Below are 24,839 nucleotides of genomic sequence, written 5' to 3'. Positions count from 1 at the left end.
TGGGAATAGATCAGAGACAATAATGAGCCTAAAGAAGCGAGTCACTCGCACGATTCCCTGTTGACTTTTTCATCTTTTATCCCCAAAGTAAAAGCTTATACCCAAGCAGTCTCTGTTCCAGTCCCTGGAAACCTGAAGAATGTTTGGCATTAAATATGCGTGAATAAATGAGCAGCAGGCAACGTGAGTCTGAAGAAAACAAATTTTTAAGAGTGCATTTTAGTCCAAATACAAGTAATTTCTTCTAATTTGAAGTTGGGAGTGAAACTAAGGATGAGCACAAAATCTAAATCTTACCAAGTGTATTTGTCTTGTTTTAAGTAAAATAATGTCATTATACCTGACATAAGTAATAATAAATAGCTACAAGACACTTTGTCTTATAGTAATAAAAAAAGAATATTGGCTGGGCAAACAATCCCATTCTATCTCATGAAATGTTATTTGTTAATTTGTTAGTATGACTTCTTTCAAGTATAATGACATTTACATTTATATTTTACTAAAAACCAAGATGTGATTTGACTTGTAGTCTATCTGTGATCACTTAACTCGTGGGACTCTCCTGGGACGAGACTGACATTGTGCTACGGCCACCAGACTACGTTTGCTGCTGATTACACACTGCAGAGGGAAACGGGCTCCGTTAATTGAACTGATCCTTGTACTAACAGCCGTCATCAGCCTGTGCCCTGTCATTACCGCCGGCTTCCTGTTACTGGAGCTAAAAATACCATTAGGCTGAATGGATGCTCCTCAGAGCCTCTTCAGACCATGAGCCCAGAGCACTACAGTGCAGTGGTCTTCATTACAAACGCTTTGCATGATCATTGCTTGCAAAGCAACCGAGGCCCTTGTGTTTGCTCCTTAGCACTGAAGGGAGGTGAAGCAGGCTGCTTCCCCGTCTCCTCCCAGCGACTCGCACAATGAACAGCTGTGTCTGCGCTCCGCTGAGTCTGGATCCCTTGGCCTCCGTAGCCTGTGTTGGGCTCAGTCGTTTCCATTCACTGCGGCTGCTGCCGGACGGCAAAGTTACACAGTAATGGGTTACTCTGTGTTTGTGTTTGCATGTGTCTGTAGAGACGGACCCCCTGTGGAGCCACATCAGTAATAATGAATTGTGTGGCTGCTGGACAGGGTGAAGCCTGAGCTGCAAACCACTGGTGCACTAATTTTGTTTGTGTGTAGTAATTATGACCTTCCTCTAAACACATCCATGCTATTTAACCTCAGATGTCACCCAACAAACCCGGGCATTTACATTATGTACCAGTAACAATTATAAAGTTAGAAAACTTAGTGGAGCAGGCTCATCCTGACAGTTTTCCTCCGAGCCATTTGTACAGTAGGTGTGTTCTGACAAGTCCTGTCCCCAGAGTGAAATTAATTGCTGTAAAGCTGTCACGCACAATATCAAAATCCTATTTTCAAATCAGATCAACACTGTCTTAAAAATCAGAGCTGCGCCAAGTCAAGCAGGAAACTATCTGTAGCATCACACGAACCCATAAAGGACGCTGATTTTCACCTTGATCCCGTTTGATGTGTGATTGTGTTTGTTTCCTCGGGAGCCGTTTCCTTGTGCGCGGGCACGCGCGCAACTCGGAATCGTGGCAATCTGAAAAATAGACAGTGACTGCAGAGCAGCGGAAGGTTACATTTGGAAAACAAACCGCGTGACAACGGTGTTGCCTTTTGATATCGTGATTGGCAATCTTCAAATGCAGCCAAACAAAGAGGGCCAAAGAGAGAAACACAAAGCAGAGGCAAAATTGAAGTTGTCAGTTTGTACCTGAGTTGTCCCGAACTATTCCATTCTGCAGCCAGTGGGGGTTTCTGTCAGTCGGCAGCAGCTTTCTATATTTCTCTGCTTCTGTCACCACCATTCAATTTCTCCGTCTGGGCTTTTACACGTCTCCGGGTCTGGGGATTAAAATCACTGCGCTGCACGCAGACGGAGGAGAGAGGCAAATGATAAATACATATAATGAAGCAGAGGGCAACGTGGGCGATGAGGTGAAGTCTGACAGAAATTAAAGGCCGCCTTTGATCTACAATAAGAACCTGCATATGGATTCGTATTGAGCTGAGGAGGGAGCATGTTGTTCTTTTGTGTGAATGCACAATATCCCAGTGCACAGAGATGGAGCGTTGGAAGCCACACTTCTTTAGCTTGACCTACTGTAGCATGTGGGATTGTGTTGCTATTCGATTGTTTGTTCCGGGGACTTCACAAGCAGGTACAAAGAGTCCCAGGATGCTCCGAGTGGAGATATCGGAAGCAGAAACACATGCGACGCCCATCAGACAGTGGGTCCTGAGTTGGAGTCTCACAAAGGGACGAACACATGGATCAATACCAGACAGGTCTCTGTTTTAGCACATCCTGTGATTTTCCTCCCAGTGCTGCTTCTGCTGGCGTCGTTAGTGCGTTCAAATCGCATTTTTCAGTCTGAACGCCTTTGCCTGTTGATAATGTCACATCCATTTTCTACTCCCTTGCTCACAAACACCATATTCATGCACAATTTGACATAATAGCAGCATTAAAAACATGAAATTATAAGGTAATGTCCCACAGAGGGCTATAGTCACATTAGAAAAGGCTTTCCCTGTGATCTGGAAGATTGCAGTGGAGTGTAATAGTTTGAGCATAGCACCCCCTGCAGGCAGCCACGCATTATTCCCTGCTAATAACACCGTCAATGCTCGGACTGAAGCGGAGCCTCTCATTGTTACCCTTTCACTGCAATTACAGGCCTTTCTACTTTGATTGCTGGGTAATTGAATTGGTTTGAGCCTGTATGATTTCCTCCTGAATTTGCCACTCATATTCCAATCTTGGCTCCAGATCAGACAAAGACCGTCTCCCAGTAATTAAAGACGCCAAAGCCAGGTGTAGAACTGGGGGAACTAGGGAAGCATGGCCAGATGAATGGGACTGATTAGGTGTTTAGTGAAAATGAGATTTTCTGGCTCAAAGACAAAGTACAGGCTCCCGCTCGGTGCTCAGCGTTCAGTGGGGCGGCAATTGACTGCTGTTGATGAGGAACATGAGGTAAAGGCCTGAAAATGACTTCCGACAGTCACCGCGCTTCCAAAGGAGGAGGTTTCAAACATGAAACAGGCTTTTGAGTGAACGCTTCATGGAAAAATACAAGAATTCTGCAAAAAAGAGATGCAAACATCCAAATGACCGCTTTAAACTTCACCTTTAAAGGAACTAACAGTAAGCGCAACTCCTCAGCAGCACAGCATTGGTCGGGTCAAGGCGGAGATGCCGGCCGAAGGAGAGGCTTTTCTGCCTTCATCCAGACTGGAATGGGTTTTAATCAACACGTTATGCCAGTTGTTAATTGCTTTTGCTGCCTGCTGATAAAATAATTTGCTACTTTTTTATCGTAGCGGTCGCCATCTGTTTCAAAACACAGGGACAGGATCGGGCCTGGACCTGGGCTGGATGTTGACACGAGATACAGGCAGCTAATTTGCGCTGCCGCCACCTTATTTATGAGGCTGCGACTGCGTGAGAGGAGGGACGGATTTACAACGGGGCTCAAGAATAAAGCGCGGCGCACAGAGAAATTATGAGATTACAATGCAATAATTACCTTCATTACGCATTCAAGGACTCCACTGTGCTGCTGTCTCGTGCATCTTTGAGACGTCACTTCGGCCTCGGGGAACAATGGCCCCTTATGAGGCTGACCCTGTTTAACCCCTGTCCGTGTTCCTTTAATTGCTCAAGGTTGCAGACAGACACTCTCGGTGATGCCTTTATGGGGACAAAAGCACCGAGGAGCTGCTGAGAGGAGGCTTTTACCCCGCTTCACCTCATATTTGCTCTAATCAGTCTCACACATCAGCAAAAGAACGGGCTCAGCCCTTCGCTCTCAGTTCTTCGGCCTGACGAAAGTACGGGATGCTGACAAGGACGCTGTCCCCCTCATCTCTGGAGACATCTCTGCCTCTCAGCAACAGGCACCGCTTATTAATAAGTGCTCTATTTCAATAGCACATACAATGTGCAGCACATGTTTCGTAATCTACTGTAGGAATTTCTGTTGCTGAGTTGCAGCATTTATACAACGTGCATGTGTGCGTGCAGCTTTAACAGTAGTGCAGGCAGAGAAGGCATTTTCAATTTCATGTTCCAAGAGCGACATCTCAACAGGAGGGGACCAATCCATCGAAGCCATCATGTACTTTAATTACAGGTAATCTCGACTCGCAGACACTTATCCCGTCCCTCTGCTCTTAAGAACTTCTTCCTCAATTACCAAAGTGCGTCAATTAGGCCCTAAATAAGCAGTGGACATGCACGAGGGAGAGATGGGCAAATTACAAAAGAGAGGGTAAAAACAACAAGGTCTGTAAGTGGGAGTGTGATGCAGAGGCAATTAAAAGACAAAAAAAAGTGTTGTAGCACGCAGTGAGGATGAGAAAAAAGAGAAGGAGCCCTTTGATGAGCTAGTTCTGAGCTAAGTGGCGCTTAGGAGGCAATGGTGGAGGAGAAGAAAGAGCAGGAAAAGATCAATTAAAGACAGTTGATTGGCACGAGGGCTGATGTCGCACGGCTTCGCTTCAGCACCAGACACTGGGAGAACAGGAATGAGAGAGCAAGTCGTCCTCCCACTGATTACACACTGTGCACTCACCATTAGCCCCACGCAACTAAAGCTGGGCTTTGCATGGATTAAACCAGTCCTAGTTAAGGGTGAATGCATCACTGCAGCTTGAATTGGTCAACGGGCTCGACTTTAACTCAGAACAACACAGAACACATCAAATGAGAGGCTAATAGACACACCACTGTTGGAGTGTGTGTTTTGTGTGGATGGTTCGCATGCATTTCCCAGGAACCACCAGAACAGAGCCGTAATAGTGAAGAATGGCATCAACAAGCGGGGAAGCGCTTCTCCAGGCAGCGCAGCGTGGATCCAGGAGAGTCCAGGAGAGGGCAGTGTTACCCAGGGAACGCAGAAGAAGCTTTCCTCCCAATCACCCCTTCCTTAGTCTAACATTATGCTCTTCTTTGACTCGTAGGGCAATTACATTTCACACATACTCCACTGCTGTAGAAAAAGGGGATTAAGTGGAAGTTTGCTGTTTTTGATGGAATGTGAAGAAAGAATCAGAGTCTGTGTTTGCTCATAGGCGCCTACGCAGTGTAGGCCTTTATTAGAATATCTCAATACCTGATAAAGATTTATTGTAAATAATATTAAGATAAATATGACTTTCAAGTACATTCACTGTCATGAATTTAAAAGTAGTTTTTCTGCCAACCAGAACAAGAAGTGGCTGAAGCTGAAGTATAAAGTGGCTATAAGAGATAAATGATTCACGATTAATACTGAAGACTAGACATGATCAGAAACGTGGACTCAACGCAGAGAAACACGGACAAAGCATCAACATGAACCGACATGACAAAGTATTATAGCTGCATCAACACAGGTAGTGTTTTTGAACATTGACGAGAAACAGCAGAACAGTAGAAAACACACGCGCACGCACACACACTAGCACACACACACACACACACACACACACACACACACACACACACACACACACACACACACACACACACACACACACACACACACACACACACACACACACACACACACACACACACACACACAGCAGCCTCTTGGTTTGCTTCGTACGTGTAAATCCTGTCCCCGCCCGTGCCTGCATAGGAAGCCTCATAGGAAACCCGCTCGTCCCAGAGGTGTGAAATCATGACTGCATGTCAAAATGGCTACTGCGATAAATACCATACAGATAGATTGTGCACAAAAGGTATTAGCCTTTCTGAACAGTTCTGAACCGGGATTAGGACAAAAACCAAACAGGATAGAAAAAGCTGTTGAGATGAAACCACCTGATTCGAGCAGCAGGGCCTCCAGCTCTGCACGATGCTGCCGCCGCTGCTCTCTAGATGTCGATGAGGTCGTCGCCGCTCTCGTCGCTCTCCACCGTCAGCTGACGGATCCACCACTTCTTCACCTCCGACCCGGAGGAGGCTTCGTCGTTGACTGGGTTCATCTTGCACACGATGGACTTGACGCTGGTGCGACCTAAAGCGACACGCGCAGAAGCGCCTCAGCACCTTTGTCCATTTCTACACCACCCGGGCTTTTGGGTGTCGTCAGACAAACGCTGTTATTTCCTGGACCAACAATCACATAATGGCACCAAACGCTGCTTGAAGGACAGCTTTGTTCCACCTATATGAACGTAGCTACAAGCCGCCACCGACAGAATTGAAAGCCTCACGCACCTGCAGGAAGCCGCCACTGGCCCAGCTTCCTCTGCGGCCGCCCGGCGTCTGAGGAGTCCTGCCTGTAGCCTCCTCTGTCTGACAGCGTGGGGCTCAGCAGCTGCTGGAGTCCGCTCATCTGGACAAGAGGGGACGTCCTTTGTGTTACACCTGCTATACGTGAAGCTGTGTGTGTGTGTGTGTGTGTGTGTGTGTGTGTGTGTGTGTGTGTGTGTGTGTGTGTGTGTTACACCTGCTATACGTGAAGCTGTGTGTGTGTGTGTGTGTGTGTGTGTGTGTGTGTGTTACACCTGCTATACGTGAAGCCGTGTGTGTGTGTGTTTTGGTTGTGCGCGTGTGTTACACCTGCTATACGTGAAGCGTGCGTATGTGTGTGTATGTGCATGCTTGTGTGTGTGTGCGTGTCTGTCTGTGTGTGTGTGTGTGCGTGCGTGTCTGTCTGTGTGTGTGCGCGCATGTGTGTGTATGTGCATGCTTGTGTGCGTGTCTGCCTGTGTGTGTGTGTGTGCGTGTCTGCCTGTGTGTGCGCGTGTCTGCCTGTGTGTGTGCGCGTGCGTGTCTGCCTGTGTGTACGCCAGGCTATACCTCAGGCTGCGAGGGGTTGTCGGGGTTGTTGGCGTTGTGGTCTTCGCTCGGCACGGTGGTCTCGATGCTGGGAGGGTTGAGGAAGCGGCTCAGTTCCTGCTGCTGGCTCTCCCTCAGGCTGTGGATGATGCTACACGACTGCTGCTGCTTCTGTGGACACGCACACGCACACACGTGATCAGCGCGCGCCGCCGCATCAGCAGCAAAGGGCGTTTCAGGCTCGAATAAGACACGCACCGCGCGGATGCGTTTCAGACACTTCTTCAGCCACATGCGTATGGTCTGCTTGGCGACCTCTTCTTCGATGGTGTACTCCAGCTGCTCCCGGGCCAACAGCTCCTCCAGCTGGAGAGACTTCCTGATGTCCACCGAGCGGTACGACAGCATGCTGCACATGGAGACGGAGCAGGAGCACATTAGAAGGGCTGGGATCCCAGCCGCCGGCGGCCTGGGAGCGCCGCCCACCTGAGCACGTCGTGGAAGGTGACGTCGCCGCCGCTGTGGAGGCGCTCCATCTCGTAGCACATGTGCTTGAAGAGCAGCTTGTCTTTGTCCAGGTCCACCTCCAGCCTGCCTCTGAGCAGGCGGAGCAGGAACTTCACCCTGGATGTCGGGATCACCCCCTGAGGAAAGGGGTCGCAGGCAGTGAGTGCACGTCCTCCAAGACGCAGCCACGTGAAGTTTAAGGAGAGGAATGTTGAGTCACTTGTGATGTGCTAATTATTCCAGCGTATACACAATATTAGTAGTGTATATTATGTTGCAATGCCTGGTTTTAATCCATCATCACTGTTCTAATCACAGCTATTACTCCTTGCGGTTTCCCTTCAACCCTTTAAATTAGCTCCCGAGCAGCTTTCAGCCTGCTCTCTGCTCTACTTTGTGCTTAGCTGTATTACAGTCATCCTCTCCCATCTGCCGTGTCCTCACCCTTTCTCCCACTGCTCATTTCTCACCTCCCGTTTGTCATCCACCATGTTCCAGATGATTTGGAAGTGCCGCAGGTCATTATAGCTCAGCAGCTGGTCCTCCTCGGTTGAATAGAAGAGGGAAAAGTTCTCCACAATAATGGCTGCAATGACAGGAATGGAGAAGATAATCACTAAGGCAAACGCTCTATAATAATAATAATAATGTAGATATGGTGTCAGCCATTTGTATTTCTATCATAATGAATTCATGTAACTGTATATTAATGTCTTGAGTTAATAACTCAGGCTTTTGGATAATTAATGAATCATTCTAACATAAAAGAAAATAAAAAAATATATCCATGAATACACATACTTTAGGTTTTACCACCTTAATCCAATTAAATAAATGAGCCATCATGTTAAACTAGGTCAACAAAACAACACAGAAAAACTTAAATGATCTCTAACATTAGTAACACAAGACAAACACGCACTGACCTACAAGTAGGTTGAGCATGATGTAGGCAATAATGACATAAAACGAGCAGAAGTAGATAAGAGCTCCAGCGTAGTTGCCACAGTCGGTCTCCCAGTAGCGATGTCTATCTGGGGTGCAAAATGGTGCCTGCACCTAAACACACAACACTTAGTTCCAACACTGTATGGAGCTACATTAAGGAAATATTAGGTTTAATAACCAAAAATTCAAACAGAGTCTTACCATGCAGTCATGCATTATTTTATTCCAATCCTCCCCAGTGACGATGCGGAAGAGGACAGTGATGGCCCTCCCTGCGGTAGAAAAGTTGGCATGTCTGCGAGGGGGAGGGGGTGGAGGGGGGTGTCAGACAGGAAGCGGCAACACTGTAAAGATGCGTCTGGTTGCATCCGCTGGACGAGGCCGGTGCTGCTCATGGCGCCGGATCGTGATGATGACGGGAAAAAGCGCAGCTCACCGGTTGATGTTCTCGCCGTACTTGACGGTCCCGAAGAGGACGACGCCGGCGAAGGCGTAGCAGAGGAGGAGGAGGAACATGCCCACGATGATGAAGAAGCTTTTGTACATGCTGACGACCACCGTCAGCAGCAGCATCTTCAGCGTCACCTGTGAACACACATCGTCTTACGTTATCACTACAGTTACTATTATTTTGGGTACAACACTATTCTGCAACCAACCAACGGACTCACATGCTTCCCACATATTGTGAAGAATCTGAAGACGATCACACATGTGCCCATCATGTAGGTATACGCATTCTACAAGGAGAAAGGGCTCATTTGTTTTAATTGTTAGAAGTGCTATTAAAATATCTACAATAATTACAATAATGGAAGAATGTGGTTCAACCTCTAAGGATAAGTGCAGGACGATCCAGATGACACCCAGCGATGTGACTAACAGATCGTAGCGGTTGCGTCGGCTCTGCCAGTATCCCGCCGGCGACATAGCTATCAGCTTCATGGTCACCTAGGCAACGGCACCAACACAAACCCTCAGACAGACACGCACATACAGACGAACCTTTGACGCTTTGGATGTGTCGCATTCTCACCTCCAGCACAAATATGAAGGTGAAGACCACGGACATGGTGGCGAGGGGATACGCTACATCTCCTTTGACTTCCCACTGCAGTTCCACACATACAGCACCAGCGTGTCAGTGCGGCTTTATTTGAACAGCGCGTCAGGGATTAACGTATGGGGCTTTACCTTGACTGACAGCAGCACAGATTGTGCCAAGACCAGCACAGCGATGCCCCGTTTGAAGAAGGGGTGTTGAGTAATGTCATACATCTTGGCCCTGAAGCCCCCGTTCTCTGCCAGACAGATCAAAAACGGGGGTTTAGTGAAACAGAGGGGATCGGGATCAGACTCCAGGCTGAGAGACTCTGCTGAAGCAAAGAAAAAACTCCTGTGGCTGAAATGAGTACAGGCCTGATGTGTGAATCAGTGGTACTACTGCTCATGTCCTGGAGGTGGCACTCACACGCTGCCGATTCAAGCAGATGCATCCGTACTAACATGTTTTTGATTTTAGCACTAAATGTTTGACATGAATGAAATCAGCCGTTCTGATCTTCATACGAAGGTCAGGTTGACATTGTTGGCTCTGCTGCCTTCATCTCCATCGATTTCCTCCGAGGTGAATGTTCTCGTGTGCTGTGTAAATGTGAATTTGCTGCGGATAAATCTGCAAGTTTACTTCAGCAGGGGTGCGAAAATGTGATTAATTCAGTAAACAAATTTCTTGCAGGAGGCTGCGACAGGCGTGATTCAGAGCCGGAGCCGTTCCCGTCATCTGTCTTCATATTCAGTTTTTCCATTACTGCTGCTAGTCATGATCTGGGTGTCACAATGAACTCCTCAAGAAATCAATCCTCAGTGAAAAACATGGACTATTAAAAATGGATTAAACGTCCAGGTGTTGATCTGTGGGTCTGTACTGCACACGGTGGACTCTGCATGCTCTTACCTGGGCGGGGGGGCAGGTGCAGAGGTTGGGCTATTTTTAGCCGACTCTTCAGGTCCTCCCATCGCCTTTGGTCCACAGTCAGCAGAGCAGTGCCCTGACGGTGAGAGACAACACGCATAAATCCAGAAAGTGGTGTCACGCCGGTGAGGCTCTTCCTTCACTGATCACCGATCGGTCGGTGCCTTCACCTTGTTCTCGTTGAAGTTTGCAATGACGACTCCAACAAACAGAGTGAGTCCGATCATGCAGCCCAGAAACACGAAGACGTGGATGTAGATGCCGTGGATCTGCAGGCACAGAGCTTCATGGGTTCAGCTGCACAGACTCAGCAGTGGAGTGGAGACGGCCTGATTAAAGGTGTTACGTACGGGGCCGACGCGGTGGATGATGACGTCTCGGACCTCCACCCAGCCTTTGAGCGACAGCACCTCGAAGAGGGCCAACATGGCATTTCCTACGTTGTCAAAGTTGAAATTACGAGGGTTGGCCCTGGAGACGGGCAGAAGGCACACATCACTCACCGTGCAGGTTACGCTCTGAAACCAGGCGCTAATGAAATAACAAGCAGTCGTACCAGACTCTTGGCACCCAGAAACCCGGTTTCTTTTCTCCAGCCATCAGCTTCAGATTGAGGTTTTTGGAAACGCTGACATTTATTCGGAAAATACCGTGACAATCCTCCTGTAATGAAGCACACGGGTTGAGAACACCAAGTACCGATGCAGTAAAACAGTAAAGACTTTTACTGTTGATTCGGATTCACTGCAGCAGGATAATGGGCCGTTAATTAATTAAGCCAGATTCATAATTTGACTGCTCTGCAGGAACGCCGTGGTATCGAGGAGCTTCTGTTTGTCGCTGTACCCGTTTAAGCATCCGGGGGTCGTTGCACTTCGCGAGCTTCCCGGCAAACAGTTGAACGCCGAAGCTCGCAAACACCAGCATGAGAGTGAGGAGGAGGATGGAAACCTGCAGCAGAGTCAATGCAGCGTCTCAGGCGGACAGTTCAACGCGAACACAGCGAGATCACACTTCACCACAGGAGAGCGTAAGCTTCGTACCAGGAAGATTTCTTTGAATCCTTTGAGGACCTCCCTCACCACCTTGCGCATCTGGGGCACCAGTTTGAAGATGCGGAGCGGACGCAGGCAGCGCAGCATCATCAGCAGCTGAGCCCCGGACTCAGGAGGGACGTCAGGAGGCAGCCAGCACAGAAAGATCAGGCTCACCTACGGAGCAGAGGGACGTGTGAACAGTAGCAGGGTGAGCATATTCCTGATAGCACTTAGCATTTAGCTTACAAGATAAATGAAGATGTCCATGACTCCTCCAAAGTCTCTGATGACAGCTGTGGGGGTGAAGAACAGCCCGTCGGCCATGATCTTCAGGTTCAGCTCGATGCTCATGAAGATGACAAACACGTACTCTGCGATCTGAAACACACACACACACACACACACACACACACACACACACACACCAGGCTTTTAGCCGCGTCTGCCCGTCGTTGCCCGTGTGCAGCCCCACAGCCCTCGGGCGTTCATACCTGCAGAGTGGGGACGTGCATGACCCTGGTGAAGGGTGATTCAAACATCATGGAGATGCAGGAGCAGATGGTCACGACGATCATCACCCAGTCCAGGTAGGTGACCAGGCCGAGCAGATCGCTGCAGGAACACACAAAAATACACCCACTGAATGCATCTTTGCCTTAACTAGGTCACCGGAGCTGCTCGTTCTGCAAACTAAAAGACTCTGGGATGAGACAGGGACAGAGAGGGAGAGATGGAGGAGAAGTGAGTGACTAAATCTGCGTGTACGTGAGCAGCACGATCTGTTCTACAGCAGGACGCCGTTAAAATCCCTCAGCACCAGCGCTCTCTGACACAAAGCGCTGCCTCTCATTTCAATGGCATCACGTCGCTGGTGGAATCTACTTCATAGCTCTTCAAGTCCCCATTCTCATTCCTTCCCATGCACAACGGTCAGGTAATGAGGCGCATGATTAATAAGCCTCCCACCCCTGAAAATGAACAGATCAGAGGAGAGAAGGAATCGATAATTCATTCCACTTACTACAGCTGGTGGTATTTGGTGTTCTTCACTGCTCCTGTTATGGGGTCAGTTTTGGACCTAGATATGAAACCATACAAAGAAATGAACTGACAGCATTTTGACTGGCTGAATATTCACAATTCTTACCCAATACTACGCTTGTTGCAGGAACTAACACATGAGCAGGATACTGTATCATTTTAGGCAAAAACACTCAATGAAGAGCGCAAACGAGTTGAAGGTACTGATCGTACACATTGAAGCGCGCTCGCACAATCATCCTGCAGAAGTTCCTGAAGCGGTGTTCCCGACCCACGATGAAGAGAGGCTTGTCAAAATACGGATGGTTTTCTCTCAGTTCCTCCTCCTGGACCTTCCTGTTCAGTCACACGACAGCAGAGCAGGAACATTCAGTCACAGAACATGCTTTGCACCGTGCTATTATGCTGTGAACGAACACCTCTTCATCTCTGCCTGCTCTTTCTTCTCCTGGATCATCTTGATCTCGCTGTCCTCTCTCTGGGCGTTCCGGTAGCGCACAGTGCTGGAGTGCTGCAACGAACGGGACAGTGAAGTTACCTCCCTCACACTTCACACAGGACACAACGCGAGTCAGTCGGTGCTCACGTCCTGAGTGAGGGTCTCCAGTGACTTCCCTCGGCTGATCCTCTGACTAGTGGAGCCATGTCTCAGGGATCTGCGGATGGAACCACACGGTGTGAGAGAAAAGGCCTCGCGCAGCGACGGGGCGGGAGGCTGCGCCTGTTGGTGTGTTCACAGACCTGCGCTCCTGCCGTATGTGATGCTGGACGCTGAGGATGGAGCGCTCCTTGGCCGGCTGGCCCTCGAACGAGCCACTCAGAATGCGCTGCCTGGTACAAGCCCTGGAAGAGAGAGAGAGACACACACACACACACCTCGTGCTCAGCCTGATGATAACAGTGTGTAAGGTCACAAGCAGATTCGTGCTCAACAAGCAGTCATCGGCCTGTGGACCAGGCTGTGATCCAGGCTCCAAGCGTTCCCTCAGTCAGTGTGAGTGTTTCCTGTAGGTTCCGGCCAACGACACAGCTAACGGCACCGTGGGCATCAGTGAACGTACTTCAATCATCCACAGAGACTCGGAGCGAGGGCTTGTTTGTTGGCAGGAGGCGCGGGCCGTGTTGGTGGTACTCGGAGCCTAATCTGTGTGTTTGCGAGAACGACGTCGGTCCAGACAGAACGTGTCATGACTACTGATTTGCTGTCTCTCTCTCAGACTGACAGAATAAAAAAAAGGGGGGGGGGGTGGATTGGACACGGTGTCGGCGAGCTAATCCACACGGAGGGCCAGCTCTGCCATGCTGAACGGCAAATTATCCATTGACTTCATCACAAGAGCGAATGCGTCTGAAGTGGGTCTGTGTGAGCAGCAACAGAACCGGAGCTGCGTCTGATATGCAAACGCGTTATTGGTTTCACCCGCACAAAGGCTTTGACGTGTTGGCTGCACACAGGATGAGCATGTTTGTTCATGTGGAGGATGTGTCTTACCGCAGGATTTTGTTGATAGTAGTTTCTTTTTCCAGGAGGTTACGAGCGCGGATGCTAAATATTGATCTGCGAAGCTGAGAGCAGAGAGGAGAAAAAGCCTTTAGGACACTGTTGGTTGGAGGGAGTTCTACTGCCACGGTACCTCCTGGTGCCGTGGGTGATCTACTGGGTGCCAAGCCACCGAGACGGACCTATCGCCACCTCCCTCCATGTCTCAGAGAGGGGGGGGGAAGGGAGTGCCTAAAAGTACCTTTTGGTCAATGTACTTGTTGTCTTCAATGGCCGAGCGCTTGGAGTGGTCGCAGGAGGAGGAGGAGGCCGAGGGGAGACGCCGGAATAAACAGCTGGTGTCCTGCTGCTGCCGATCAATGAACTGCTTCATGAAACTCTCCCTGGAGGACAAATGAAAAGCTTTACAGCCCGGCTTACTACTGATGAAATCCAGGCTGACTAATGGGAGCCGCCGTGAACGTTTAAACCAGCTCTGCAGGAATGGAGCAGCTCAGCTCATGGCGACAACTGTGGAGGCAAAACGCAGCGGGGACGAAGAAGGTGTTGGCTGAGATCTCATTCAGGTTCATATTCAGTGCATCTTTACCTCAGAATATGAATGTGACGTATTATTAGCTGTTAGCAATGTCAGATTTTAAGCCGTTATACATTCACTTACACTGATGCATGGTGACAGTCTGTGATTTCATAAGTGGTCAAACTTATAAAGAGATAATACACAATAATGCCATTTACTGGTTCTGTGTGAGCCATCAGTTCATGCAAATGATTCATTCACCCAAGTAAGGTTTTTTTTGCAGCTGACAGGATGAGTGTACCTGATCCTGGGGACGGTGAAATCTGAGGGGAGCTTGGAGATCTTCACCATCTGAGGTCTGTTGGGGAACTTTTCAAAGATCCTGAGGCGCAGAGGGAGCTTCTCTTTGGTGTCAGCGTTGGCTTCGCTTTGCTTGAGCTAGCGGAGGGAAGCAGACGCCGGTTCACTCACAATACACGAAAACGTGGAGGAGCAAGATTATATTTAGATAGAAAAGGAAAGGACACGAGCAACTTGGGTTTGGGTTGTGAAAAGAATTGGGGTTTGAAGTCACTCCTTGATATTCATGGGGGAAAAGCATGGAACTAATCCTGGTGCTGCCAGAGGAGAATGGCGGTTCTGCCGTCACTGGACCAGTGCAGCTTTACGTTTCTGCCTGATGATGGCAGCAACACACTCTACAACACACACGCACACCACACACTGGACAGACAGCACATTTAGGATGAGATCCCACTTACTTTCAGAAAAGAATGGAGGAGGCAACAAAAGAAAAAAGAAAGATTACTTTGGAGTATTTGATGGAGGAAAGGAGCGGTGCAGTGACGTGCATGTGTGCAGGCGAAAAGAAAAGATGACAAAGGGGATGAAAGCAGTTATTCCATTTAATTACACGTGAGGAGGGCCCATTGAAACGGGCCCTGCAGGTGCTCTGTGTCTGGAGATGCTTTGCAGATTAGGCCTGGACGTGAATGGCAGCTTATCATTCAGAGCAGACTGAACGCTGACTGAATGTCCCTCTGTCACTCACTCCATGCAGACGGTCTGCACCACTGACAGCATCCCTCCACTCTGTCCCCACGCGTTCGACTGGGAGCCACGGGAAAACCGGAGCGGGCTCCCGCTCCCGGGGGACAACAGCCGCAGGAAGGCGAGACCTGACAACGGAGGGAGTGGAAACGCGCCTATCGGCCCTCCTCTCCTCGCAGAGCAAAGTGTGGGAGCGTCTTTTTTACCCTGAGTGGGTGAGTGGCGTGCTGTGAAGGCAGAATAATGCAGCAGCATTTGCTTGCCTGGGCGTTCTGTCTATATTCTGTCTCCCAGGACAGATAGAACCATGCAGGGGGGCGAGGCTAAAATAAGTAAACGGACGAGAGGGAAAGGCGCTCCACGAGGAATGAATGACAGGAAACCTACGAGATCTCTCATTACCATGGGATGTGGAGCATAAAGCAATTAACACATCCTTTTAATACACGGTGTGCTGTAGAAATAGGGAATAAAAAGCTGTGTCCAAAGCTGCGAGCATGTTTCTAGTGCTGTGGGTAAAACTCACAGGAAGTGCTGCAGACATCTATAATAATATCTATACTGTTGTGTATGGACCTGCAGTACAAGCATGCTCACACACACACACACACACACACACACACACACACACACACACACACACACACACACACACACACACACACACACACACACACGCGCACGCAGTGCAGAGTTAATACACAAAGCCTATTCCTATTCTCAAAGGTCCTAATCAATTGGGCCAAGTCAGCAGGATGTTCAGTTTAGCCAAGACTCTCCCCCCTTATCTGCAGCGCTGTCCCACTCCAGCTACCCCCCCCCCCTTACTCCACTTTACACTGCCTCACTCTCAGAATATTAGCTCCAGCTTCCTATTCTGCTCGTTGCCTCTTTCCATCACTGATCACACATTATTCCTGCTTCTATATTTTCCCGGGGGAGAAATAAAAAGAGCTGCGGAGAGAAGAACAGAAGTCGACAATCAGAACCGAAGCTATTAAAATATGTCCTCATAAACAGAGTACTGTAGCATGAGTGGGGCCCATTTATTCATTTATTTCTTCATACTAAAACAAAGGACTGTGTCCACAGTAACACACAGTTGAAATATATTGTTTGGGATCAGCATCCAGTGTAAGAAGTGTCTGTCAGCTGAAGTCAAACAGGTTCACCTAGAGATTACATGCACCATTAAGATGCCACAGATAAAGAAGTTAAGCTTTTCCCAATAAGCTACTTTAAATAATGAAGCCTTGACTCCTGCTTCAAATGCACGTGTGTGTTTGCGTCTTTCTACTTGTACGTTGAGAGAAAATGTTTCCGCTTCCTTTTGTGTCACCGTCAGTGTTTGATAAATCAAAGCCGCTGCTTGAATTGCCACAGATGAGATTTAATGTATGGGTGTAACAGCGGAGCCGAGACTAATGTGTTTTGCCTTGAGACCCATTCAGGTAACTCTCAGCTGTTTCCCTCTCCATTAAAGCCAATTTCAGGCTCGGCTGAGCTGGGGAGCCTTCCATCTACTGTAGGACCTCCACAGATTCCCAGTCTGAGCCCAGAGGAATAAAAACTAATGCGTACCATTAGCATTAGACCTAATTCATTATTAGCTATGCAGTTCGCATGGTACTGAAAGTTGAACTTTGCTTTTAAGCTGCCAACTAATCAACAGAACACGGGATCCAACTGGAGGGTTCACAAATCAAAGTACTCCACGTGTCAAGTACTCAAAAATGTATGAGGCTTGAAGAGGTTGAGAAGTAACTCACAGCTCTGTGACAGCTGATTCTCCAGCAGCGGGACGACTACATGGAGTCTGACGCGGTAAGAATCACCAGCTGACTCACTTTGTCACCATGCAGTCGCTCTAAACTCCGATCATTCCTGCGAAAGTGTCTCAGGAACGATCAGCAAGGAGAACAATGGAGAACTAACGAAGAGCCACCCACGCGCGAGTGCAATCATCCCCATTCTACCGCTCAGGCATCAGGGCCGTTCAGCAGCAGCAGCAGCAGCAGGGCATGTGTGAGATCGCATGGGGACAACAAATCCGGCACAGAGAAAAGCAGGACTCCTGCCGTGCCGTACTGTACTGACCACACGCTGGGGCTCCCCCGGCACCGGGCCCGTCCAGTTGGACCCAGGAGGGCGAGGGAGCAGGGTCGCCCCCTCCGTCATTAGCCGGGTAATGAGCTGCGGTGGTGGAGCCGCTGTAAAGACACATCAACCCGAGACGCCGCCGCCCAAAACAACTGGGAGTACTGTAAATATCATAATACCTACACTGTACTGCGTTCAGCTGCTGCGTGTCGTGGAGTCCAGGTCAAGTGGCTCCATGAGTGACGTCATGTTACATAACATATGCACAACATGGCAGAGGCTCAGTAGCGTCCTCCAACAGGCTGTATGAGGATTCTCCAAGGGCCCAACGGCTCTTCTCTGCTGCCTGTGTCTTCCTTGCCTTTCATTAAATTCCCAAATAAGTCCTAGGTCTATTAAATCATGCAAATTAGGAACGAGCATTTAGTTTAATTCATAAATAATACAATCTGTGGTGGGAGCCCACAATAAAGTCACTCAATAAAGCATCTGATCGGACTAGATGTGGCTGAGGCGACACCGTGCGCATGTGCACACGCATCAGGAGTGAGAACCCAGTGTCACCGTTGCCACGGCGACCGTGCATGTTCCAGCCACAGCTGTGGAGCGGTGACTTCTCCTTATTTGCACTCACAGCAAACATCCATCCTCCCTCTCCTCACGCGCCTCATCTCACGCGTGTTTACCTCCGTCTCCCCCTCCCTCGCCCGCTTCTCCCCCCCCCCCCCCCCCCCCCCGTTTGATCTCGTGCACTCGGTGCCAACGCGCAGTGTTCGAGTGACAAGAGTGGAAGAAAAAAAAAAACAGAGAGACACAATTTACCTGGTGACCACACGCTGTCACTGCCATGTGTCTCCCAAAGCCAATGATGACAAGCCTGACACACTGAGAGCAGTAATCTGATTACCTGTGCACCACATCACACCTGGAGCCTGTGGCCTGTTTAACGCCCTGCAGGGCTCACATGCATCTGGTGGACGGTCCCCCCTCATAACTGTGTCTGTTAAACTCCTAATGTGAGTGGATCTGAGGGAGTAGTCAAACATCATCATCCATCATAACGTGTCAGACGTTCACCTTCATAATATGAGGAGAGAAAAAAATTACGTTTATAATAATATTAAGCAAAGTAGTTTTCCCTGTTTGCTTAATATAACCTGTCTAATGAGCGCAGCCTTCAGGGCCAAGCAAGGCAAGACAGGGAATAAATCTACAAGTTAGCTGCTATTAAACAACTGTAAGGACATAAAGTGTGTGCTTTGTACAAGCAGGATTTTTCCACACTTCTAACTGCTCCAATGTAGCTGCTCCGCGTCCTTATCTCATAAATGATGGGAGAAGACAAAGGCTGCGCTTGTGCCACTATTAAAGCCCCGACTCTGCCTGTGGAGCACAGATAGCAGCATGGCTCCTCTGGGCGTCTGCTGATACAAATCTGGCACACTTTGAAAGAGAGAGGCCGTCAGGGAACAGAGCGGAAAGTCTCAGAGCTCCACGTGCAAAGGTTCTAATGACGCTCGACGTGCATCATGTCAACAGAATGTAGATGAAGGAAATGGAGCTTTTAGCTTTTCCTGCTCTCTCTTCCTGGTTCTGCACTCGCTCCAGTTGCCCAGATGTGTTCCTCATGACTCATCTATCAGGCCTGAGGACCTGCTGGATCCCTCCCCCGAATCTTCTCTCTCACACAAACAGACAAATGCAAAACAAGTTTGAGTGTACGTAAAAATCCACACGCCGATTTATCACCACTGAGAATTCAAGTGCAGACACACACACACACACACACACACACACACACACACTCAGGCATTATTATGGTCATTATCGCTGCCCGTGGGGGTAAACACCTCCTATCGGGTTGCATCTTTTCCTGCACCTCTGGTCCTGCAGACATTGCTCTGTGGACATGAATGATTTTGTTGCACAGTGATGAGAAGCCGGTCAATAGTCTCTGCCTCCACAAAGCCCATGTGACGCTGCACATGAATACAGCATCCAATAGACAAAACATGTTGCATGTTACATGTAGCGTAAGAAAAAAAGAGTGTTCACTAAATAATAATTAATAATAATTTTGACGTTTCCACAACAAGCCTCCAGCTTCTTGAACCTGTCTGGCACCAGGAAACCGAACCATGAGTGTGTCAGAGAGGGGGCTTTCATCTGTTGAACATTGATGGTGATCAATGCCAACATCAGTGGTTAAACACAGACACTTGATTAAACAGCAGGTTTTTCTCCTGCACATCATGAACGTAGTCGCTCAGAGTTCTCCCACTTTCCCTCCGGCTATTAACAGAAACGCACCTGGGAGGAGGCTCGGTGTGTGTGTGGGTGTGTGCGACAGTCTACTCGCACACTTCGCTCCTCTTTTCCTCCGCTACCTTTCCTTGTGTCGCAGGATTCCTTTCATTAAAAAATCCACCAAACCTAATTTCACGCAATAAGAGCATTATCATAATCAACGTCGACACTGAAGCAACAAAATTCAACTTCGGTGAGAGGTCGCGAAGCCGTTCATCAGCTCCAGCTCCGCTCACTCTCACTCCCCTAATTAATAAAGACGAGTGTGTTCAGACGCTTTAAATACTGTTCTCACACAGTAACTAAAACGCAAAGACGCCGAGCTGTTCCACTTAGGCCGCCACACATCAGCACAGGAGCCAAGGATGATGCGATGATGCTCAAACACGCATCTGGCCTCGGCAGCAGACGCGGCTGCTCGACAGGTGAAGCAGGAACCTGTGCGGCTGAAGACGCGGTGACGAGCGCCCACGCGTTGCCTGGTAACGCCGTCTATAGCGACCGGCTTCATTAACGCCGCGCTGAGCGCAGATTAGAGTGAATGGGTGGGAGTCGGAGACGCAGTGACATTAACTCTGTTGAGTCGAATCCCAGGATAGAAGCTGTTCAACACGAGGCCCACAGAACTGAAGGTGATTTTTATTAGTTGTTATGAACTTTGACGCTGCTGTGGTTTAGTCCAGTGCCTACTGTATAAGCAGCCGTGTCTCTCAGGACGTTCGTCTTCACCCATAATGATTTACATTTTCATAGTAATGTACTGACACTGCAGCATCACACTCACATGGGCTCTATTTGCTGCCGACCTATTAAAAATAAACTTGATTCCTAAAATGAATCAGTCAACTTTGTTATTCTACTGTACATGCACTGCTCCGCTAGGGGATGGGTCCAAATGAAGAGCTCTATTATTATTATTAGATTTATTATTATTATTACTACTACTACACAGAGAAACATGCATGTTAGAACCAGACAAGGTTGCAGAAGCAGAACGCTGTGGGCTTTTGTGCCTCGTTTGTACACTTTGTGGCCTGAAGCTACAGGTGACACGCACACACGGAGTCACCAGCAGCACACCTGCAGCCGCGCACGTCTGTTGCCTAGCGTCTGTCAGGGGTGAGTGGATGCAGGCGCAAGCGGCAGGTTCTATCAGCGACGGATCTGAACAGTATTATACAATTAGCATGAACTCACTCTTTGAATAGTTTATTCCACTTCAATTTGTTGTTCTAATATTTCCAATTAATTTCAACACAGGAACTGTCTGTGTGCTCGACCAGCCGTGAAGAAGACTGAATTAAAAACTGTCCCAGAGAATAGGAGACGCACGCGACTTTCATGTATCAAATTCTAAAGCTAAATTGATCGTTTCTATGCAGACGCCATCACTGACAACACACCGTAGAAACATATCACATATTAATACATATTATTAGTTTATGTCCATCAGCAGGTCTTTCTTTTTTTGGAGACAACACTTGACAAAGAGTGTGAGACTCAGTGAAGTCATTCAACAGAGAGCGAGCAAAGGATTTATCACACAAAGTAATTAGTTTTTCATCTATGACAGCACTCGTGCAAATTTCCTACAGAAAGGCTGAACACTGGGCTCCCGGGCTGCAGCCATGTTTGCAGAAGCTGGAGGCTGATCACTATCTGCTGTCTATTTATAGCCACCGTCTGCATCTGATTGAAGCACCTGTAAAATAGGCGGCTTTGCAGGCTGTCTGTGCACCGGACCGGACACACACCCTGAGCTCGTCCACGCGACGTCCCTGAAGTGTGTCTGCAGCTGCTGCTACAGCTTTTCACCCAACAGAGCTATGAATGCACAAACACTATGTTCTGTCAGGCTTTGGTGTGTCACTAAGCTGCATCACCTGTGACATCAGCACCAGAGCTGATTAGAATCAACACCTTATATAGAACTACAGGAAAAATGGCTTGTTTTTCAAAACTTGTTTACACCTACAGTATTATAAAACCTCTGGCATCGTATCACCGTCTGGAAAACGCTGGAAAACAGAGCAAGACACTAGCGTTCACTCCAACATAGTGAAGTAATACTTTCCCCTCAAATGGAAAGAATTTGGAAATCCACGTGTTTATATTTTAAGACTGATGGATTTTGTGTTTTTGTATTTCAACATCATGTTGGACAAAAAGGAACAAATAACACAACAGACTAACAAGAGAGACTTTGGTGGACTAAAATCTTCCTCTGACGTCTTCGGTGGCTTATTCAGACTCTGTGCGTGTCGGGGACGGATTACAAACAGGCCGATCAACGCGCCACAGTGACTGAGCCCCTCTTTGTAGTCTGCCAAAGGCCTTGGATGTTTTGATGTGAGAGAAACACAGAATGTAGGTGATGAAACCTTTTAACTGTGCAACAAAGCCACTTTTTTAGAAAAAATCACTCCGGTGAAGAATCTCAGACTCGGGAGGTTGATGAGTCACGTTATCATCTAAACATTAGTTCTTTCTGTATCAAGGCTGAATATGAAAACATGCACACTGTTCATAGAAATCTGAACCTGTTTAGCGTCTTTTATACATGAGCTTCTAACCTGTTTGAGCTTCTTCAAGTCTTCATCCAGCTCCAGATTGTCCAGAATAACAGCCACAAAAAGACTGAGCAGAATCTATAATGCAACAACAGAAGGTGAACAACAACACATTCTCCAACTCAACATATAATGCATTTATTAGCTTAATCGTACATTCCATTTTCTAAGTATAAAGTCTGCTCAGTAATTGCATTTGTCCTGGAAAACGTCCTCTCTGTCTGAGCTGGGCTGTGACTCATGCAGACACTGTGTGCTGTCTGATGGCTCCTTGTATCACAAGGCCAAACGCTGAAATGCCAGCACTTCTCACACCTTCAAGTCTGATTAACTATGATTAGATGTAGCACTTGAGAGAAAAGTGAAGAGGCCGGGGCATTAACTGAATGCATTAAGAAAACACTGTTTGCCTCCTTTTGACACTTTTCTCTCCAATCTGTTTTTACTTTCTAAAATAATAGAACACATGGTTGAATAGGGTCCAAATGGACAAACACTGACTAAAATAGACAACTAACTCAACAGTGCCTTCAACCTTGAAGGCAGCAGAGTATGCTCCTTACCAGGGTAGCAAACAGATGGTAGAGGATGAAGTAAATGGCCACGACTGGAGCCCACACCTGACCTACAGCCACCAGAGTCTGGTCCATGACGTCTACCCAGCCCTCCTGGGTTAAGATCTGGAACATGGACATGAACGCCTACAGGGACCAGAGAGAGGCCGAGGGCAGACGGTGACAGAGTCAGAGAGGAAACTACACAAAGATCCAGGCAGGTTTGACATTTTAAAAAGGGTTTTTTTCACAGGACAGCAAATATCACACAGCTCGTGCATGAATCCCCCCCCGACGACTGTGAGCTTTTTAAACATATACATGTACCAGGGTCTGAACGGGGGAACCTGTTTTTTTTATTTGCTCTGCTGCCCTCTCGTCTACTTGATAGAGGTCAGAGGAAGGTGCAGGGAAAAGCCAGCTGCGACGCAGCGGCCCCCGGAGTCAAATGGCACAACTGCGCTGCCTTCTTAGCCTCTCACCTCCAGACAGCGGATAGCAGCTCCCCTCCTCTCAGCCTCCCACCCACTAACATGTCACAGTCACTGCAAATAAAGATAAACCCTGTCCATGGAGGAGACAGCCAAACATCGTTAACTATGATGGGGGCATGTGTGTGTGTGTGTGTGTGTGTGTGTGTGTGTGTGTGTGTGTGCGTGCGTGCGTGCGTGCGTGCGTGCGTGCGTGTGTGTGCGCGCGCGTGTGTGCGTGCGTGCATGTGTGAGTGAGAGGCACAAGCAATACAGAAACAGAGACAGAAAATGAGAGCGAGCATCTGTTTGTGAGCACCCCTTCATGTCCCGCTGGGTGAGATCAGTAAAATGTTGGCGGGGAGAAAAAGGGGAGAGCAGAAAGATAAAAGATAGAAGCTAATGAGTGGGAAAATATGAGCACTTAGAAATCAAAGGAGGTAGCGCATCTGTTGACCCATCATTAACATCTGGAAGTCTCCCCCCATCCTGTCGGTGGAGTCCATCTGGAGGCGCTCGCTCCGATTCGTTTTGAATTTCAAAATTTAGATTCGGGGGTTTCTCTTCACACCAGGTGAGTTTCAAGCCGCATCCACTGTGAGAACGCTTCTTTGCTTTAAACTGCTCAGCGTTCCTTCCTACCGACAGGTCAGATGTGCGTGACGCCTCTTACCCTGGGGAAGGTGGTGAAGCGGTCCAGCTCCTCCACGAAGCAGAACATCTGCAGGCTGATGGCCGACATGACGATGAGAAGGCTGGCCGTGAACACCACCAGGCTGCCCAGTTTTTTACCTGGCCCGAATATCTTGTACACAAAGTCCTCCAGGGCGGGCGAGATCTTAATGAGACGTACCACGCGTAGCACCTACACATACAAAACCAGACGCGGTGTGAATGCATCTCTGTGACAGGAGCTTTACAATCTGCAACCAAGAAAGCAAGAGTTGTTTCAAGGGAATGAAGTTTAAAATTATTACCCGCGAACAAGTTCACTGATTACCTTTTAATTTCAAAAGCAACACCATTAATAACGGCCCGGTGCAAATGTGCTTAGTCCATAAATTGCTTGTGGTGACAACAACCTCAAAAAGGTAATGCATCTTGGTCAAGCTTGGATGGGGCTACAGAGAGTGGCTATTGATCCAGCCGTGCTCTATGATGCCTCTGGCAAAAGATTGTTCTTTACAATCAAGCTGAGCCAAATTAATGACTATTTACTCTTCCCCAGATACGGTACCCAGCGAGGTCTGAACCTGATACTGGGAACCCACAGTAAACAAATCCTCTAATAGCGCTCCCAGCATGAAGACAGATGGGGCGGCGTCTCCTCCCGACAGGCCCATGACCGCTGCCCGCTTTCTAACAGACGTGAGCTGAGAGCGAGGAAGCGATGAGAGAGCACA

General features: G+C 48.3%; 1 protein-coding gene across 9 annotated transcripts in view; it reads right to left on the bottom strand.

Annotated features, from left to right (window-relative positions):
- Positions 1-5,146: 5,146 nt before the first annotated feature.
- nalcn (sodium leak channel, non-selective) overlaps positions 5,147-24,839 on the bottom strand; it is a 36,145-nt gene continuing 16,452 nt past the window's right edge. For all 9 annotated transcript variants that reach the window (XM_029137475.2, XM_029137479.2, XM_029137476.3 and 6 more), the window contains 32 exons: positions 24,110-24,301; positions 22,976-23,113; positions 22,416-22,490; positions 14,687-14,823; positions 14,107-14,248; positions 13,857-13,930; positions 13,106-13,207; positions 12,951-13,020; positions 12,784-12,875; positions 12,578-12,700; positions 12,345-12,401; positions 11,815-11,935; positions 11,570-11,701; positions 11,330-11,497; positions 11,133-11,237; positions 10,843-10,949; positions 10,637-10,757; positions 10,457-10,555; positions 10,269-10,362; positions 9,506-9,612; positions 9,348-9,422; positions 9,143-9,262; positions 8,983-9,051; positions 8,748-8,896; positions 8,513-8,606; positions 8,290-8,422; positions 7,834-7,949; positions 7,343-7,500; positions 7,115-7,265; positions 6,878-7,027; positions 6,293-6,410; positions 5,147-6,089 (listed from right to left, as the gene is read on the bottom strand). In XM_029137475.2, coding sequence (XP_028993308.1) covers positions 5,947-6,089; positions 6,293-6,410; positions 6,878-7,027; positions 7,115-7,265; positions 7,343-7,500; positions 7,834-7,949; positions 8,290-8,422; positions 8,513-8,606; positions 8,748-8,896; positions 8,983-9,051; positions 9,143-9,262; positions 9,348-9,422; positions 9,506-9,612; positions 10,269-10,362; positions 10,457-10,555; positions 10,637-10,757; positions 10,843-10,949; positions 11,133-11,237; positions 11,330-11,497; positions 11,570-11,701; positions 11,815-11,935; positions 12,345-12,401; positions 12,578-12,700; positions 12,784-12,875; positions 12,951-13,020; positions 13,106-13,207; positions 13,857-13,930; positions 14,107-14,248; positions 14,687-14,823; positions 22,416-22,490; positions 22,976-23,113; positions 24,110-24,301 — 3,732 coding nt within the window. In that variant the 3' untranslated portion in view covers positions 5,147-5,946. The remainder of the gene's footprint in view (positions 6,090-6,292; positions 6,411-6,877; positions 7,028-7,114; positions 7,266-7,342; positions 7,501-7,833; positions 7,950-8,289; positions 8,423-8,512; positions 8,607-8,747; positions 8,897-8,982; positions 9,052-9,142; positions 9,263-9,347; positions 9,423-9,505; positions 9,613-10,268; positions 10,363-10,456; positions 10,556-10,636; positions 10,758-10,842; positions 10,950-11,132; positions 11,238-11,329; positions 11,498-11,569; positions 11,702-11,814; positions 11,936-12,344; positions 12,402-12,577; positions 12,701-12,783; positions 12,876-12,950; positions 13,021-13,105; positions 13,208-13,856; positions 13,931-14,106; positions 14,249-14,686; positions 14,824-22,415; positions 22,491-22,975; positions 23,114-24,109; positions 24,302-24,839) is intronic.

This window comes from Betta splendens, chromosome 21 (genome assembly GCF_900634795.4).
Source record: "Betta splendens chromosome 21, fBetSpl5.4, whole genome shotgun sequence".
Classification (NCBI taxonomy): Eukaryota; Metazoa; Chordata; class Actinopteri; order Anabantiformes; family Osphronemidae; genus Betta; species Betta splendens.
This window is presented reverse-complemented; position numbering and strand designations above follow the sequence as displayed.